The sequence below is a fragment of the Orycteropus afer genome, unplaced genomic scaffold (genome assembly GCF_000298275.1).
Source record: "Orycteropus afer afer isolate SDZICR_OR568_19922 unplaced genomic scaffold, OryAfe1.0 scaffold00034, whole genome shotgun sequence".
In the NCBI taxonomy this organism is placed as follows: Eukaryota; Metazoa; Chordata; class Mammalia; order Tubulidentata; family Orycteropodidae; genus Orycteropus; species Orycteropus afer.
This window is the reverse complement of record NW_006921621.1, coordinates 15,850,936-15,869,458: the sequence shown is the minus strand read 5'-3', so window position 1 is coordinate 15,869,458 and position 18,523 is coordinate 15,850,936. Positions and strand designations below refer to the sequence as shown.

The 18,523-nt window shown below is 47.3% G+C and overlaps 1 protein-coding gene across 1 annotated transcript; it reads right to left on the bottom strand.

Annotated features, from left to right (window-relative positions):
- Nucleotides 1–965: 965 nt before the first annotated feature.
- PRPH2 (peripherin 2) lies at nucleotides 966–16,966 on the bottom strand. The gene is made up of 3 exons (XM_007936242.2): nucleotides 16,386–16,966; nucleotides 6,231–6,477; nucleotides 966–1,178 (listed from the first exon to the last, which is right to left on the bottom strand). The coding sequence occupies exons 1-3, from the start codon at nucleotides 16,964–16,966 to the stop codon at nucleotides 966–968; spliced, it is 1,041 nt and encodes a 346-aa protein (XP_007934433.1).
- Between the last annotated feature and the right edge of the window lie 1,557 nt (nucleotides 16,967–18,523).

Below are 18,523 nucleotides of genomic sequence, written 5' to 3'. Positions count from 1 at the left end.
TCTCCCAAACTCCTCACCCTTCACTGTGGACTTGTGTGGAATTTCTGGCGTCCATGAGGGTATCATGGCCACCTGTGTTGGTGTCCTTGGGCCCCCAAAGAGGTAAGGCCTGTTCTCTTATCTGAGTTTTGCATCTCTTATACAGAAGGGCAGCAATCAAGCCCAGTGCTTTCACAGACAAGCCAAAGGAGATCACCCTGCACGTCAGGGCTGGGGTGTTGCTGGAATCCGCCAGCAATCTGACTTAGCAGCTCCCAGCTGGCCAAGTGACTGAGGGTATACAAATGTGACACAAAAGCAAGCCTTCAACTTTATTTTGGGGGAAGGGAAATAATTCCTTGTCTTAAAATTCTCTTGCCCCATGGTTTAAGAATTTCTATTTTGAGCCCCCAATGCTTTGAAGAGACCAAAGCTCTTAGAAAAGTGTAACTGTCTCTCACCTGTACCACTAAACAAACAATGGCCAACCTGCTAGTCTTGGCATTAAAACAATGAGTGACAACATGACTAGTACACTTTTCAGACTCTACATGATGCTTTAGACATAGTATGAAGCAACTTCAAGCTTTTAACAGGCAAACTCAAAAGGGAAGCAGCCCTCAGGTGTGGCCAGTAGCCTGAGGGTGGAATTCAATTCTTGTATTTCGGAGACAGATGGGTGGTGAGTGTAGTCATCCTCTGAGAGGTCCCAAATGTGGGGGGAAAATGGAGGCATTCTGTGAGGGCATCTCCTAGGGCAATGGGCCTGAGTCGGGGTTCATGTATTCATATTTTGAGTCAATCTTTCAGTAACTGTTCAAATGTTTTCAGAGACCCTAAACTTTAAAATCCCACCATCAAGAAGAGTCTGTGGAAGATGGCGCCCTCCTCAGGAGATTCAGACGTTCACAGTTGGACGAGGGAAATCCTCATTTCTTGGAGTCCACTGCTTGTCAGCGTCAAGGAGGGGAGGAGGCCCTGGGCCCTCAGCCGGCCTCTGGGGCCTGGCCTGCGTCCTCACCCTGGGCGTCCACCTGGTTGCTTTTGCCCAGCTTCTTCAAGCTCTCCAGGAAGGCCTTCCACGTCTCCACCACACTTTTCTCCAGCAGCCAGCCCTCGCTCTCGCATTCTGCATCCTCGGGGTTGGACACACTTTCCAACGCAGTGTGCAGGTAGCGCAACCCAATCGTGATAGTCACCTGGTGGAGAGAAGAGGAGGCTTATAGAGACCAAGGAGAAATAGCTAGTGATTGGGACTATTCAGAAACCACGGGGGCCACCCGCCTATTCCTCCCCAACCAGTTGCTGTTGGTTCAATTCCATTCAGCAGCTTGTAGCACAAAATCCCCAACTCTAGCTGGTATTTACCAAAACTGTGCTTCATGGGGTTCTCAATGGCTGAGTTTTTGGAAGTACCTTTCTTCCGAGGTACCTCTGGATGGACTCAAACCTTCAACTTCTGGTTAATAGCTGAACGTGTTAACCATTTGTGCCACCCAAGGACTCCCTGTACCTCCCTAAATCAAACCCAATCCATTGCCAACTCATAGTGACCCTGTAGGACCTCATAGGGTTTCCAAGGCTGTCATCTTTATGGAAGCAGACCGGCACATCTTTTTCCCCAGAACAGCTGGTGGGTTCAAACCTCCAACCTTTCAGTTAGCAGCCGAGTGCTTAACTGCTGCGCCACCAGGGTACCTTTGTACCTCAGTACCTATTTGTTGGGCTCAATTAAAAGCCATCTCCTTTTCTCCAAACAGGTGTCCCTTTCCTTCCATTATTCTGATGAGTTTGGTGATGGGTGGATGAATGGCTGCATGGATGCTAGTAATGGATCATTTGGGTTTGCCTAGTAGTGACCATTGTGCCACAGACGCTGGTGTCAGGATTCCTGACCTCAAACCCCAGCTCTGGCACTCAACCAGGCATGTGACTAGGAAGCCTCAGTCTATTCCTCTGATTTTCACATGTTCAGATGAAATGACACCGGCCTTGCACGGATGCGCTGATGATTTGATGCTTCAGTATGTGTGGAGTGCTCAGTGCCTCATGCCCAGTAAGGGCTGTACTTTGTTAGTATTCAGCTTGGTAAATACTGCTTTTACTTTTCTAATTACATATTCTGTTAGCCACTTGTTTCTACACAAATCCCCTATTTGCTTTCTTATCCTCCTTTTTTGAAAGAGCAAACTCTGAGACGGTGAGGCCTGCTGAAGGAGAACATCTCCCTGAGAGCAAAGGTGGCCCTTATGAGTCTTGGTCACCAAATATCTAGAAGAGCATCACCTAGTTCTAGGGTCTTGGTAAATATCTATTGAATAATTTATCTGGGGACATTTTATAATTATGGTAGTAGATGAGTAGATGATAGTAACAAAGTTTTTATTATTGTTATTGTCCACTGAAAGTTTAATAAAATATTTCTGAAGTGGAAAAGGTCACCTCCTCCAGGAAGTCCTCTTGGTGTTAGTGTGCCCACTCTGATCCCCCTCCTGCTTTCCTGAAAGAGGACCACCACGCTGTTAATTTTGCACTCGATAATGGTCCTCCTTTTGTTTCATGAGTTAGATTTCATCTAACTGGATTGTGAATCCCAGGACAAGGCTTACGTATGGGAATTCTGTTAGACCAGCTACCCTTGTGTCCATCACAAAGTTCCACCCACTAAACGACCTTGAGTAAAAGTCAAGGGCATTCAGATTTCTGTTCCCAGTGAGCTGGACCCTGTCTCACTACTTTTGTTGTGTGCCGTCAAGTCGATTCCAACTCATAGCTACCCTATAGGATAGAGTAGAACTGCCCCATAGGGTTACCTAGGCTGTAATCTTTACAGGAGCAAATCACCAGCTCTTTTTCCCATGAAGAAGTTGGTAGGTTTGAACTGCTGACCTTTAGTTAGCAACCAAGGGCTTAACCGTGGCATTACCAGAACTCCTGCCTTATCTCACTAGACTCCTCTGATTTACTGTAGATTGAGAGGCAGTCAATGGAATCTCACTTGCCCACTGACTTCTGTTAGCCTTTTGGTCTTGTCATGGTTTTCAGAGGATGCCACCTCCTAACCTCCTAGCAGTGAGCTTCTCTTCTCCTTCTACCTATTCATCCCATGACTCTGCTTTGAGGAATCAAAGACTGATAAACCATCACTGAATGTGCTGTGTTCTCCTCAACATTAAAGAAGCCTTGCTAGAGCACAGTCACCCTCTAGATTTATGTAATGAGTTAGGATAGGTATGTCTCAGCTTAGGGCACAGCTACATAGTGTGAATTTCCATAGAGTGCTAGAGTCCATGGGTAGTGCAGTTAACTCAAAGGTTGGAGGTTCTCATCTACCCAGAGGTAGCTCAGAAGAGAGGCCTGGTGTTCTACTTCAAAAAAACAAAAAAATCATCCATTGAAAACCCTTTGGATCCAGCACTAGTAGCAAAGTTCAACAAGACAGAAAATAACAAATGCTGGCGAGGTTGTGGAGAGATTGGGACTCTCATACACTGCTGGTGGGACTGTAAAATGGTACAACCATTGTGGAAAGCAGTTAGCGATTCCTTCGAAAGTGGAAATACAAATACCATTTGACCCAGCCATCCCATTACTAGGTATATACCCTAAAGAAGTGAGAGCCATGACAAGAACAGATATATGCATGCCCATGTTCATTGCAGCACTATTTACAATAGCCAAAAGATGAAAACAACCTACATGTCCATCAACTGAGGAATGGATAACCAAACTATGGTACATACACACCATGGAATACTATGCATAGAATAACGTAGAATCTGCAAACCCTGTGGAGCACAGTTCTACTCCAATACACATGGGATTGCAGTTGATCAAAAGCAACCATTTTTAAGAAATAGACTTAGTTACAGAAACCCTCCAGGAATCCCCTCTAAAGAGAAGAGTTTCCCCTGACCAAGGTTTCTTGTTCCACACATTTTTAGTTTGGAGTCTAGATTTTCTGCTGTCAGATTAGCTCAGATATATACCCGAGTCACCTTCTGTGCCTCTTTGATCAACCACCCACCAACACACTATCGTTCAGCACCTAGGACAGTGCCTAGAACACTATAGGTGTTTAAGAAATAACTCTGAGGAAAATGAACGAATTCAACAGATTCACTGAGAATTTGCTACCTTCCGAGCCCTGTAGCTACAGAGAGAATGAAGCTATGGGCCTTCTGAGTCTTACAAATGAGATAAAATTAATGAGAATTAGGGTAACAAAGAAATAGAACAGTAGTTAAATGGCGACTGGCATCTCTAGAGAAGCCCAAATCTGAATAGCTCCCATTTACTGACCACCCACAATGTATATATGGCATCTCCTGTTGCCTCTCAGGAGTCCCCAAAGCTAAGTGCTGTTACCTCCATATGACATGGAGGTTAAATAACTTGCCAAGATCTCAGAATCCAAAAGTGGAGGCAGTGAGTGAACCTCCAGTACATTATGCTAAATCAAAGAAGCCAGAAGGTCACAATATTGTATGATTTCATTTGTATGAAGTACCCAGAATAGGTCAGCCCACGGAGACAGAACACAGATTGATGGTTGCCGAGGGCTGGAGGATGGAGGAGATGGGGGTGGAGAGGAACTGCTTAATGGATATGGAGTTTCCTTTTGGGGTAATGAAAATGTTCTGGAACAAGAGAGGTGGTGGTTGCACAACATTGTGAATGTTCTAAATGCCAATTAATTGTTCATTTTAAAATGCTTAGTTTAATGTTAAGAATCCCTGGGTGAAGAGTGAAAAAATCAAAGAAGCATGCAAGCCATTAGTCCAAGGGACTAATGGACCAAAGGAACCTTAGTCTACACAACCGTGAGACCAGAAGAACTAGATGGTGCCTGGCTACCACCAACAATCCCTCAGGAAGAGATCATAGTTGAAGATCCTGGACAGAGTGGGAGAAAATGTGGAATAAAACTCAAAATCATAAAAAGGAGCCCTGGTGGCATAGTGCCTAAGGTACTTGACTGCTAACCAGAAGGTTGGTGGTTCAAACCACTCCACTTCCACTTCCACTCTGAGGAAGGAAGACTAGGCAATCTATTTCTGTAAAGATTTATTACCTCAGAAACCCAAAGGAGGTTGCTATGAGTCAGAATGAACTCGATAGCAGTGAGTTTGGTTTTGTTTTTGTGGGTTTTTTTTTTTTTTTTTTTTCTTTGTATAAAAAAGACTAGGCTTACTAGTCTGATAGAGACTAATGGAACCCCCAAGACTGTTGCCCTTAGTCACCCTTTGGGGCTGGAATTGAACTAACTCCCATGTCTTAGCCAAACAATAGACAGGCCTATGAGGTTAACAATTACACCAGGAAGTGCCCATTCCTTAGAACATTCAGCCATCAGAGATCAAAGGACAGCTTTTGTGCAGGGATAAGGCTCAGAAGGCAGGAATGCATTAGGAAAAAGAAGGACACAGGGAAAAGGCAACCATTAAGGAGGAAGTGGGAAGAGAGCTGTTACATTGTGGGGATTGTGATCAATGTCACAGAACAAAATGTGTATGCACTATTGAATCAAAAACAAATTTGCTCTGTACACTTTCACCAAAATCACAATACAAAGTTAAAAAAAAAAAAAATTCCTGGGTGAGGTAAACGGTTAAACACTTGACTGCTGGCCAAATGGTTGGCCAGTGGATCCCGCTGAGAGTTGCCTCAGAAGATAGGGCTGGCTATCTGCCTCTGAAAGGTCACAGCCCTGAGAGCTCCATGGAGCACAGTTCTGCTCAGTACACATGGGGTCTCCAGGAGTCAGAGCCAACTCACTGGCTACTATTGACAATACTCGAATGTGATGTGAAGTTCACCTTAATAGAATTTATTCTAAATGATGGGGGAAAATAAAACAAAGCAACAACAACAAAAGAAGCCTTAGGGTTCAATCCCAAGGTTCTCTGGTGGTGCAGTGGTTAAGGCACTTGGCTGCTAATCAAAAAGTCGGTGATTCGAACCCACCAGCTGCTCCACAGAAGAAAGATGAGGCAGTCATCTTTATGGAAGCATCTCTAAAGATTTACAGCCTTGGAAACACAATGGGGGTCATTATGAGTTGGAATTGACTTGATGGCAGTGAGTTTGGTTTGGTGAGGGTTCAAGCCCAGGCCTGTCTGACTCATAGGCAGGCCAAGGGCTGGTTCCAAGAAGGAAAAGATGCTCTCCAGATCTTGATCCGCCCCATTAAGCCCAAAGGTGGCAAGTAGCATCCTCGGTCCTCCCACCCCCAGGTGGCCCAGGTCTACCTCAAAGAGCCAGACCAGGAGTGTGACAACACCCATGGAGTTCATGAGGCTGCTGTAGTAGGTCAGCAGGGCGGCCCTGCAGCCGTGCACCCACAGGTTGAGCTCTTCGGTCTGGTGGTCGTAGCTGTAGTGAGCTGAATTGTTGGTCAGCTGGTACTGGATGCAGGGCCGTGGCGAGCTGGGGTTGCAGCAGCTGAAGGGGACACCGTCTACCAGGTACCGCCCGTCCACGTTGCTCTTGATGCGACTGGAGGAGAAACAGACAGCATGAGATAGGCCTCTGGACTTCTCACTGGGAGCCAGGTCCTCCCCATCCCCTGCCTCCAAAGCCAAGATACTCATTCATTCACTCACAGAATAAATACTTGTTGTACACCTATTATGTGTCAGCCACGGTTCAAGGCACTGGAAATAGAGCAGTGGACATGCAGCCGAACCCCCTGCCTTCCTGGAGCTTATGCTCTAGAGTGGAGAGGCAGATGCTAAACCAAGACACCAGTGAATGGGAGTTGAGGGATTCATCCATCTACTCTGTGTGCTGCCAGGCCAGCAAGCCTCAGGCAGGGGCAAGAGAGGTGAACGGAGAAGGAAGTGCAGCAGCAGGAGAGGCTCTGGCAGGCCCTGTGACTGTCAGATTTGAGCCCCTAGCCCCTCTCCAACCTCATCTCCCCTCACAGGTCACTGGAACCAAGACCCTTCCAGCCAAATCAGTGCTGCTCTACAACACTTTCCAGAAAACCTGCTCTGGCCCAGGGCTCATGCAGGGCTGCAGATAGAGAGGTCCCTGAGTGGTGCAAATGGTTAACATGCCTTCTCAGCTGCTAACCGAGAGGCTGGAGGTTCGGGTCCACGCAGACGCACCTGGGAAGGAAGGCCTGGAGATCTACTTCTGAAAAATCAGCCATTGAAAACCCATGGATACTTGGAGCGATCAATCACAGGAGAGTAGAAGGGCTGTGTTTGCACAGGGAGACAGCTCGAGGGGCAGGAGTGCACGAAGGGAAGGACACAGGGAAGAGGTAACTATGGGGAGGAAGTGAGAGGAGAGCTGGTGCATTGTGGGAAATTGCAGTCAATTTCATGAGACAAAGTGTATGTGAACTGTGTATGGAAAAGGAATTTGCTTTGTAAACTTTCACCCCAATCACAAAAATTATTAAAAAAAAAAACCTATGGAGCACAGTTCTAGTCTGACACACGTGGAGGGGCCATGAGTTGGAGTCAACTCCACAGCAACTGGTTGAGGATGGAGATGCAAGGGAGGCACAGTTCTTGACCTCTGGGTGCTCACCTCCCATGGTGAACTCCGCTGCTGCCGGCCAGGTGGAAGCTCCGTGCTCACCTGCAGCTGTGGCCTGCACCCTTGGCTATCCAGGCACAACAGGGGGACTCAGAGAGAATGGCAAGGCCCTCAGCATGACTTTCATATTTTTCTGCTTCTATGTTTACAGCACATCATATGTCACACGGGTGAGAACTCTCAGGAAAGTCTCCTTCCCCACCCAGCGGGCTGGCTGTGTTCTCTTCTGACCTGAGCAGGGTACTATGGGCACCTTTGTTTGTAAAACAGCTATCGAGCTGCACACTGCAGATCTGTGCCCTTCACTGTGTGCTCGTCATCTTGACTGAAGTGTTTTGTTTTGTTTTTTAAGTTTCACATGAACAGTGCAATACATCATCACAACTTTTACACTATAGGAAGAGAAAGCATGCAGTTTAAAGTGAAAATTATTTTCTGCAATGCTAATTGAAATGGTAATTATACTCTTCAAAAACATGTCAGTGTTTAGCATCTAAATAAAATCTCTTGAATCCGAAAAACGTCATCTTCTCAAGGCACTTTACTGCTAACCAGAAGGCTGGCGGTTCAAATCCACCAGCCACTCCTCGGAAGGAAGGTTGGGCAATCTACTTCTGTAGGGATACCACCTTGGAAACCCAAGGAGGGGTCACTATGAGTCAAGGTTGACTCGATGGCACATAACAACAACAACAACAACATTCCTGTCCCTCAGGTCCCCTCACTGGGGGCAAACCACTGTGGCCAGCTCAGCCGGCACAGACAAGTGTTCTCATTCTTCCAGGCTGTGTTTGCTGTTTGTTTAACCCAGGTGGTAACATTATGTGTGTTTGGTCTTGAACCTCTCTTTTTTCCCTTAGCAATGTCTCGGAGGTTTTTTCCATTTCTGTCCATGGGTAGCATCCTCGTTTTCTCTATGAGCTACGTGATCCTCCCATTGTGTGGATGGGCTGTGGCACTAATCAATGACAGACATGTTGTGGTTTTTTCCCCCCAATTTCCTATTCATTCTAGCATGGTACATGGATCATTATGCAGATGAATGAATATATCTAGAGGGTAAATTTCTAGTAGAACCATCCTTGCATTGGATCATGGTTCATCTGTGATCTTGCCAGATTTCTGTCAGATTTCTCCCCCTGGGGGTTGTATGATGGCACCCCCACCACTCTGCCTGAGAAATCCTGTTCCTGATGGGCATTCCCATACAGTGTGCTGCCCAACTTTTAATCTTTGCCAACCTGGCAGATGACAAATAATACTGCCATGTTGTGTTCATTTTCATTTCTCTGATTACAAGTGAGGTTGAGCACCTTTTATGTTTCAGAGTCATTTCTGGTTCGTGTTCTGCGATTATGTTCTGAAGTCAACAGTCTGTTGATCTCCAGTGTGCTTAAGACTCCAAGAAGGCTGTACATGGTGGCCTCCTTCTGCAACAACCCTTACCTGGGTTATGGTGACACTGTTTGCACACACCCTGCAGCCTCTGATCTCTGTTTAGTGGACAGGACCCCAGTGCCCAGAGGATAGGTGGCCCGGGGTGGTGTGGGTGGGCAGAATGATGAAGAGGGCAGGACCATCAGGTTTGGTTCTGACTCTACCACACACCAGCTCTGACCCTCTGGACTAATTCCTTAACCTCTCCAGGCCTCAGCTTCCTTATATGTAAAATGGAGTTGACCTGAAGAGTTGGTGAAATGGTATGTGTAAAAAGACTTAGGAGAGTACCTTGTGTAGTAGGTATGTGTTTTGGTTCTCTAGTGCTGCTCTAACGTAAATACCACAAGTGGATGACTTCAATAAAGAGGGATTTATTCCCTTACAGTTTAGGAGGCTAGAAGTCTGAGTTCAAAGTGCCAGCTCTAGGGGCTGGGTGAAAGCCCCTTGACCTTGGGCTTCAGCTCTGCCCCCTGGCCCCAGCACAATGAAGTTAAGGCTTCTCTTAACTCCAACAGCTGCTGGCTGCTGAGACTGACAAACCCAAGGTCGACAAGTGAGATGGCACAGTCCCAAAATTATCAAACAACATGTAGGCCACTAGTTCAAGTTCAGAAACAGGCCCAAGCTCGGCAGGCAACCATGACAGGATGCTGAATGATGACTCAGCTACATATAGGGTTCAAGTGTGCCAAAAAGCCAGAGACCTTTCTCAAAACGTTTCTTTATATACTGGAAGCAAAACACATCCCTAAGGCAGCTACTCAGCTGCTCTAGTAGATTCCACCATGGAGTTGATTTCCAGTATTATCATGGAGAATAACTACATCCAGCTGCCCAGCCACTCAAAACCAGGTAGACACATATCCTCAACTACCACAGTGTGCAATAAACATGAACTATTATTATTACTCAGAGTCCCTGGATGGAAAAAAACGGTTCATGTGCTTGGCCATGGACAAAGGCTGACTCTTGTTGCTGAGAAGAACCCACACTTGGCCTCTGTGTGCCCTCAGGGAGCTCACAATCCAGTTGTGAAAACAGGACAGATCATATGACAGACAACATCATTAGAACTGTGAAAATGAATCATCAGTAGAAGCAAGGAATGTGTCTAATATTATGTCTAATGTTGTCCCTGTGTCCCACCACAGAGCTCTCTGCCCAGCACATGGGATGCTATTAAACATGGGCTGGTGGCAGGAGTGACCAGTGTGGCCGTCCTGACAAGCCCACTCAGCTCTCCCTCTGCAGCTCCTAGCCCAAGGCCTGGAGAGGTGGAGCTCTGGGTAAGTGCTGGCGGGGGGATTTCTGGAGGGTGTTGGAGGGATCATCAGCTTGGGGTCCTGTTCCCCATGTGATGGCACAGCTGAGTAGACCACACTCTCTAGAATGTTCCTTCCCACTCTACAACTAAGCCCAACACCCCCTCCTCAAAGCTGGGTATCTCCAAACTCAGAACTGTCTGACCCTCTTCTTGGCTTATGCACTGTCCCTTGAGCCCTTTCTCACCAGCACAAGTGACCCATTTGCTACATACATCCCCTTGCAGAGGATGGGTATAGCAGAGAGCAGACATTGAGTCCCAGATCTGCATTTGTGAGCTGAGGAACTTAACTTCTGTGAGCTGTGGGGGGCAAGGATGACCACATCTGCCTCTCCGGGGTCTTGGGGAAGTCAGATTGGCCCTTAGAACATAGTGACTCCTCCCTGCTTAGAACCATCCACTGTCAGAGCTAGATGAGATCTCACTCAAAAACCACCAGATTTTTGTACAGAGGAGGAAGTGAGGCCTAAAGCTGACTGGGCCTCACCCAAAACCATACAGAACCCAGCCCACAGAAGTTGCCCACTCATTCCTTCTAAGCACCCCCCTCATGTCCTTCCTACCTGTTGGCTTTTTCTAGTTAATCTTCCTAGGAAAGTGTGACTTCCCTCCTCTCTCTCAGCAGCCCTTTTCTGGCTACCATCACTTCTCCTTATGTACCTCCAGGTGTCCCTAAATTGGGCTAAAGCCTGCAGACTTGCCTCATACATATTACACCTGCAGTCATGTGGATTGAGGCCAGCAGAAGTTCTGAGCTGCTCTCAATCTGCAGGCTGGCCTCCTAAACAGCAACCATCTCCTCACCTCACCTCTCTGACCCCCAGTGGACAAGCTGCCCTGTCAGTCTCCACAGGGCAGGGCCGTGTCTCAGACTGGGGCTCCCTGAGGGCAGGGTTGTGTTTCCCCCTCAGACTGGGGCACCCTGAGGAAAGGGCCTGGGTTAGCCTGGAAGAAGAAGGCCTGACTTGGTGGAGGTGGGGGCTGCCTGAGCCCCCAGCCTGGGACTTCTTGAGGTTTCATATCTTTGGAACCAGCCTCACCCCAGAAGCATCAGCTTGTTTACTCAGTGCTTGCCCTTGTTCCAGTCACGGATTAAGGTCCCACTCACCCTCTTAAGACAAAGCTAGGCGGAGGAGATCTCCTTAGGTGGTGAGCTAGGTACTTATATCAAGGAATGTTTCCCAGGCTACAAATCTCAACCTTTCCTAGGACACCCAAGAAGGGAGGGGCATCCTGGGACAGGCATGTGAGGGAAGGCAGCCCCTCCTCTCAGGAACTGCACTGGAAATGCTAGAGGGTGAGGACCTCGACTTACTTCCTAGTCAACAAAAGCACTGTGTTCCACCCTTCATGTAAGAATACCTCAGGGAAACCCTCTGGGCGGAGATGTCCTAGGGGCACAGCTGTGAGTGCCAGAATCCTGCCCACACCGGTACCAGCATCCCTTGAGGATTGTGGGCACCTTCTCTGGACTTTACATCCTCTGGCCGGCTCATGGCTCCAGGCTCACTACCCACAGTCCTGGGGTCCAGGAGGGGTATGGAGCTCACCCCAGCCTTTTTACCAAGTCCTTCAAATTTGGTGGGAGAAGTAAGGAAAAAAGGAAGGGGAAAAGGATTCTTTTTTAAAAGAACTTGGTGGTGAATGATAGAAGTCACTGCATAGGCAGACAGTTAACACACATAACCGCTAACCAAAAGATTGCAGGTCTGAGTCCACCCAGAGGGACCTCAGAAAAAAGGGCTGACAATCAACTTCCCAAAAATCAGCCACTGAAAACTCTATAGACAAACACAGTGTCACCAAGAGTCAAAGTCAATTCCAAGGCAGCTACTAGCTGGGTTTATTTGTTTGTTAGTAAATGATAGGCAGCCTTCTCTTTCCCCTGTGCCCCGGCTGGCCCTAAGCCCAGCTACACTGCCATCTGACACCTCGGTGTGCTAGCCCTGACTCTGCTGCGACAAAATCCTGAAGGAGAGAAATGCCTGTGAGTTCACAAAACTAAAGAGACTTTGTATTTTTCAGAGGAAGATTTTTGTGACCCAGCTTTGTCACATACACTTACTAATACTCCTAAATTAAGCAGCCAAGATAGAAACTTCCTGAAAAAGAAAAAAAAAATCAGTGTCCCTGTGTGGGGTAAAGTGCCAAGCTACATTCTGTCATTCAATTCATTTGCTCATTGTCTCTACAAACCCAAAAGGGCTGTGCCAGGCACTGCCCCTCAGGCAGAGCGAACTACCTCCAGGATGCTTTCTGGACACACCCCCAAGCCTCGCTTCCCTCATGGGTACTGTCCACAGACCACTGATTTAAAAGTTTTGGGAAACAATGTTGGGGTCCTGTCTTTGTGAAGGTGGCCCCAGAGCAGCCCTCTCAGGCTGTAGCACTTGGCAGTGTAGGAGACACCAAGCCAGTAAGGCCCCTGGAGGTTTTGGAAAAGAGAAAGGCATTTTAGTTCTGTAAATTGTGTCTTGAGACCAGCTTTGTGGAAAGTTAAAGAAAACACACATTTTCTTCCTAGAAATTTAGCCTAGGGAAATAAAACCTGGAAAGGGGTGCACAGAGAGGGAGAAAGGCAAAAGTCCCAAAGATGTCAACTCCAGGGTTACTTATAATAAAGGTAAGTAAGAACAACCTGGGAGCTCTGGTAGCATAGTGGCTAAGACACTTGCCTGCTAACCAGACGGCTGATGGTTCAAACCCACCAGCCACTCCTCGGAAGGAAGGTTGGGCAATCCTACTTCTATAGTGATACTGCCTTGGAAACCCAAGGAGGGGTCGCTATGAGTCGGGTTTGACTCGACGGCACATAACAACAACAACAACAACCTACAAGGTTTCCTAAGGGACGGGGCTAAGTGTATATTGAAATGGTCATTCAGTGGAATATTATTGTTGTCAGGGGCCAACAAGTCCATTCTGACTCCCAGTAATTCTGTAAAACCAAAACCAAACCCACTGCCACTGAGTCTTGGGTTCAAACCCACCAGCTGCTCTGCGGAAGGAAGATGGGGTGATCTACTTCCGTAAAGATTTACAGCCTCAGAAACCCAAAGGGGGTCGCTATGAGTTGGATTCAACTCAATGGCAGTGAGTTTGGGTTTTTTTGGAAGTGATCCCCATGAGGTTTCCAAGGCTGTAAGTTTTTACAGTAGCAGAATGCCTTATCTTTCTCCCTCAGAGCAGCTGGTGGGTTTGAACCGCCAACTTTTGGTTAGCAGCCAAATGCCCTAACCATTGTGCCACCAGAATGTCTTGGTGACCCTAATGTTGTTGTTGTTGTTATTTGCTGTCGAGTCGGCCCCGACTCATAGCGACCCCTCCTTGGGTTTCCGAGGCAGTATCACTACGGAAGTAGGATTGCCCAACTTGGTGACCCTAAAGGACAGAGTAAAACTGCCGCATGGGGTTTTCTAGGCTGTGATCTTTATGGGAGCAGATTGCCCAGTCTCTTCTCCTGCAGAGCTGCTGGTGAGTTTGAACCTCCAGGCTTCCAGTTAGTAGCTGAGCACTTAACCGTTGTGCCACCAGAGCTCATTGGACTATTATGCAACCATTACAAATGATCAGCTTGAACATTAGGTGAATGTTATACTATTAAGTCATAAGATGAAGGACTCAATTGTATTTGTACTATGGTTACACTATGCTGTTATGTGAATGTCAGCAAGACTAGACTGAGATGTAGAAAATTAAAGCATTTGATCAGTTTAGGGTAAGAATCAGGAGCTCTGGTGGTGTAGTGGTTAAAGAATTTGGCTGCTAATTAAAAGGTCAGTGGTTTGAACTCACCAGCCAGTCTGCTTCTGTAAAGACTTACAGTCTTGGAAACCCTATGGGGCAGTTCTACCCTGTCCTAAAGGTCACTGAGTGGGGATCAACTCGCTAGCAGTGGGTTTGAGAATCTATCTTGAATTTTCTTTCCTGTTTTTGTTTCTCTTCTTGTTGTCCCTTACCAAAAACCAAGAACCAAACTCACTGCCATCGAGTCAGTTCCAACTCATAGTGACCCCTCCTTGGGTTTCTGAGGCAGTATCTCTATGGAAGTAGATTGCCCCATCTTCCTTCTGAGGAGTCGCTGGTTGGTTTGAACTGCCAGCCTTCTGGCTAGCAGTCAAATATCTTAGGCACTACGCCACCAGAGTTGTCCCAACAGAGAAACTTTTTTTTCCAAGTCAGTGGAGTTAGGTTAGGAAACAAGTTGATAAAGGACATTGAGGTAGTCTTAAGCAAGCTACATATTTACCTGCAAATCTAGATAAACTGACCTTTGGGAGTGAAGAAACCTGAAGAACCTCTCTGTTCTGGGACAAAGAGGGTTTGGGAGATTATAAGGAGTTTTTGTAAGTCTCTCTGAGGACTGACTCTATTTAGAAGACCATCAAGGAAAATGGCAGAGGAAAAGATTAAAAAGTTCTTTCTCTTCTGCTCACAAAGGATGCTTCTACCATGAGTCTCTGCCCCTCACCCCACCTCAAGAATTCACATCACTCCTGGGGGGCAGCCCATCTTGAGCTGTCCCTGTGGGCCTGTCATCTAGGAAGGTCAGAGCGGTTTACACTCCTCCCCTCAAATAGGGATTTGTAGCAGTAATCCCCATCCACAGAGAACAAACAAAATCCCAAGTAGTGACCTAGAATCTGAATTCCCTTCCATTTGAGGTGCAGCTAAGCTAGCCACCTGGGGTTCATTAATGTTGTCTGGGCTTCAAGCATACCCTGCTGCTGGTGCCCAAGGTCCCGAGTTCAAGTATTCCTTAGATTTGCTAACTTTAGTCAAAGGAAGAAACACTCTGAGACGAACAGCCGAACCGCAAGCTTCAGTCTGGGCCTGGGTAGAGTTGGACAGAGAGATGAGATGAGGGGGAGAGGCTGTCCTTCCCTAGAACATGACCCAGGACTCATAATGGTGGTCCAGTGGGAACAAAAGCAATCATGCTGTTACCTCTAACAGGAAGGTGAGAGTCTCCTTTCTTACTGACACTTCCTTACATCCAGTCTCAGCATTTGATTCTTACATATGCCAAGAACACTTTAGAAGCACTTCATGGTGCTGCGCCACCGTGATTTAATAAATAAATGTGAGGAGGCACACAGTGCAAGGCTCTGAATGGAGCTAGAAGGTGACCTACAAGATCACCTATTCCAGCGTCATTGTTTAATAGATGAGCAAAGAAAGGCAATCTGTTCCTAAAAAGACTGCAACCTCAGAAACCCTATGGGGCAGTTCTACTCTGTCCTGTTGGGTCACTAGGGCAGAATCGACTGCACAGCACACAATGACAACAGTAACAAAGGAAGGACCAGAGGGACTTGCCCAAGGTCAAATAGCTAAGTAACAGCTACAGCCTAGATCTCCTGATTAGTCCCTGCTCTTCCTGCCATGTGCAGGGACAAACATCTTGGGAGTGAGTGTTCAGGGCCGAAAGACTGAAAAACAAGGGGATTAACTGGGAAACTGAAGCTTCTGGGACTGAATCGATCTACTCTGAGCGAACGAGACATGAAGCCAAAGAAGGTCTCAGTGTATATGACTTTGGAATTATCCTATCCCGACTTCATAACACAGACACACATTCCTGTCCAGGTCTTCCTGCCTTGGGACTCCTATCCAAGCAATTTATATTACTTGCTACCTTCCTCCCACCTTAACCAGTATTAAGCCCAACCATGGGAAGCTGCCATTTTTGTAGGTTAAAAATTGTAGACTATTGGTGATTTCATATGGTTCAACTTAACTTTGCTGTTGTTTTCTGCCATCGTTCCCATTCACTGAGACCCTAGAGGACAGAGAAGAATTTTCCTGTAGGGTATTCTAGGCCGTAATCTTTATGAGAACAGATTGCCAAGTCTTTTCTCTCCTATGGAGCAGATGATAGGTTCCTACCTCAACCTTGTGGTTAGCATCCAAGCACTAAACCACTGTACCACCAGGGCTCCTTCTTCAACCTAATACATCCTCACATATGCAGTAGTAAGTAGTACACAAAAACCCAATGGGGAGGAAAAGACCCTGGATATGGGTGGGTCAGAGGCCTGGGCCTCTGTGTTCCCATGGAGTTCTGACCCCAGGGCTGGAAGCCACTCACTCTTTGACTTCTTTGGAGGAAAAGTCCAGGTAGCGGTTGCTGATCCACTGAATCTCAAACCAGTCCCGAAAGCCATTGTTGCCACAGCACTTGAACTCAATCTGCAGCATGTCGATTGTCTTCTTCATGAAGCACCTGCCAGGGGTGTCTGTGTCCCGGTAGTATTTCATGCCGTTCTTGAGCCCGTAGGCCAGGGTGCTCTCCAGTGAGCCCCGCATCAGAAAGCAGCAGAGGGACACGAGGAAGAGGGCAATGTTGAAGAGGACACAGATGGCCAGGTAAGGCTTCAGCCAGGGCTTCCACTTAGCATACTTGGTAGGGTCCAGGGCATCATAACAGATCTTACCAGCCAGAGAATTGAAGACACAGGACAGCATGCCCATCCCTATCAACGAGTTGGGTACAAAATGGCTCTCTGAATTATTCATCACGTCACTCCTCTTCCGGAGCTCAATCTTCAGGAACAGCCCAAGGCTGAAGATGATGATGCCAGCCAGCACGGACAGCCAGTTCATGAGCCATAGCCCTTGGGCCAATTTGACCCGCTTCTTCTGGTCGAATTTGACTTTCAGCAGCACCATGCTTGCAGGGTACAGTCCTGGAAGCCTCCCACAACCAAACTCACACTCCTGACCTTAATGAGCTCAGGGGTTGACGACTCAGGGCCTTGGGAAGGGTGCAGGCGGCTGCAGGGAGCTGTTCCAGGGGCTGCCCATGTTGAGGCGCCCCTAGCTTGAGACCCCTGTTAACCCAGGCGTGGCAGCAGGGCCCTCAGAGTCACAGCTCATGGAGGGGCCAGTCCTCAGCGTCTTTTCTGCAGCTCCTTTCCCAGCCAACAAGGGACAGCTAAACACTGCAGATTAAAAGTGGGATCCACAAGACATTTTGCTAATCTCTTTAGCCAGATTCATCCCATTAGATAAAGCCTAGCCAGACTCACAAGATGGCCACAAGGAGCCTCCACGTACACACTGAGCAGAAAGCTCTGGATTCAGCTTGGAGAGTCAGGAGCAAAAAGAGCAAGACCGGTCACAAGAAAGGCTTTATCTGGAGGTCTAGCTCAGATCATGTGTCTCCCCGAAAGCAGGTTTCCAGGGTTAGCTCCTTCAGAAGGGTCTGTCTTGCCCACAACTCTCTCTTACACACACCTCCCATTACGGGCACACTGCTGTTGTTCTTAGTTGCTGTGCAGTAGATTCTGACTCATGGTGACCCCTGTATGCAGAGTAGAACTGCTCCATAGTTTTCAAGGCCTTCTGGAAGCAAATTGCTAGGCCTGTCTTCCAAGGCACCTTTGAGTGGGTTTGAACTGCCAACCTTTCAGCTAGTAGTTGAGCACTTAACTATTTGAGCCCAGGGACTCGTTACAGGGCACATTCATTGCCATCAAGTCAATTCCAACCCTATAGGACAGAGTAGAACTGCCTCATAGTTTCTGAGGCTGTAACCGATACAGAAGCAGACTGCCTCATATTTCTCCTTTTTTAAAAAAAATTTTATTGTGATATAAAAGTTTACAGAGTGTATCCATTTCCCATACAACAGTTCATACACATTTTGTTTCATGACATTGACTGCAATTCCCCACAATGTAACAGCTCTCTTCCACTTCCTCCCTGCAGTTACCTCTTCCCGTGTTCTTCTTTCCTATGCATTCCTGCCACCTGAGCTATCTCCCTGTGCAAACACTGCCCTTCTGTTCTCTCATGACTCATCGTTCTAAGGAGTGTCTCTACCTGCACATCTTTCTCTTGCAGAGCGGCTGGTGGGTTCAAACTACTGACCTTTCAGTTAGTAGCCAGGCATTTTAAATACTATACCACCTAGACTCCTTATTACTCATTGCTGTCGAGTCAGTCCCAACTCATAGTGACCCCTCCTTGAGTTTCTGAGGTGGTAACACTATGAAAGGAGATTGCCCAACCTTCCTTCTGAGGAGTGGCTGGTGGGTTTGAACTGCCAGCCTTCTGGTTAGCAGTCAAATGCCTTAGGCACTACCCTACCAGAGCTCCTAAGTAAAGAATGTTGTTGTTGTTGTTGTTATGTGCCGTCGAGTCAGCCCTGACTCATAGCGACCCCTCCTTGGGTTTCCGAGGCAGTATCACTACGGAAGTAGGATTGCCCAACCTTCCTTCCGA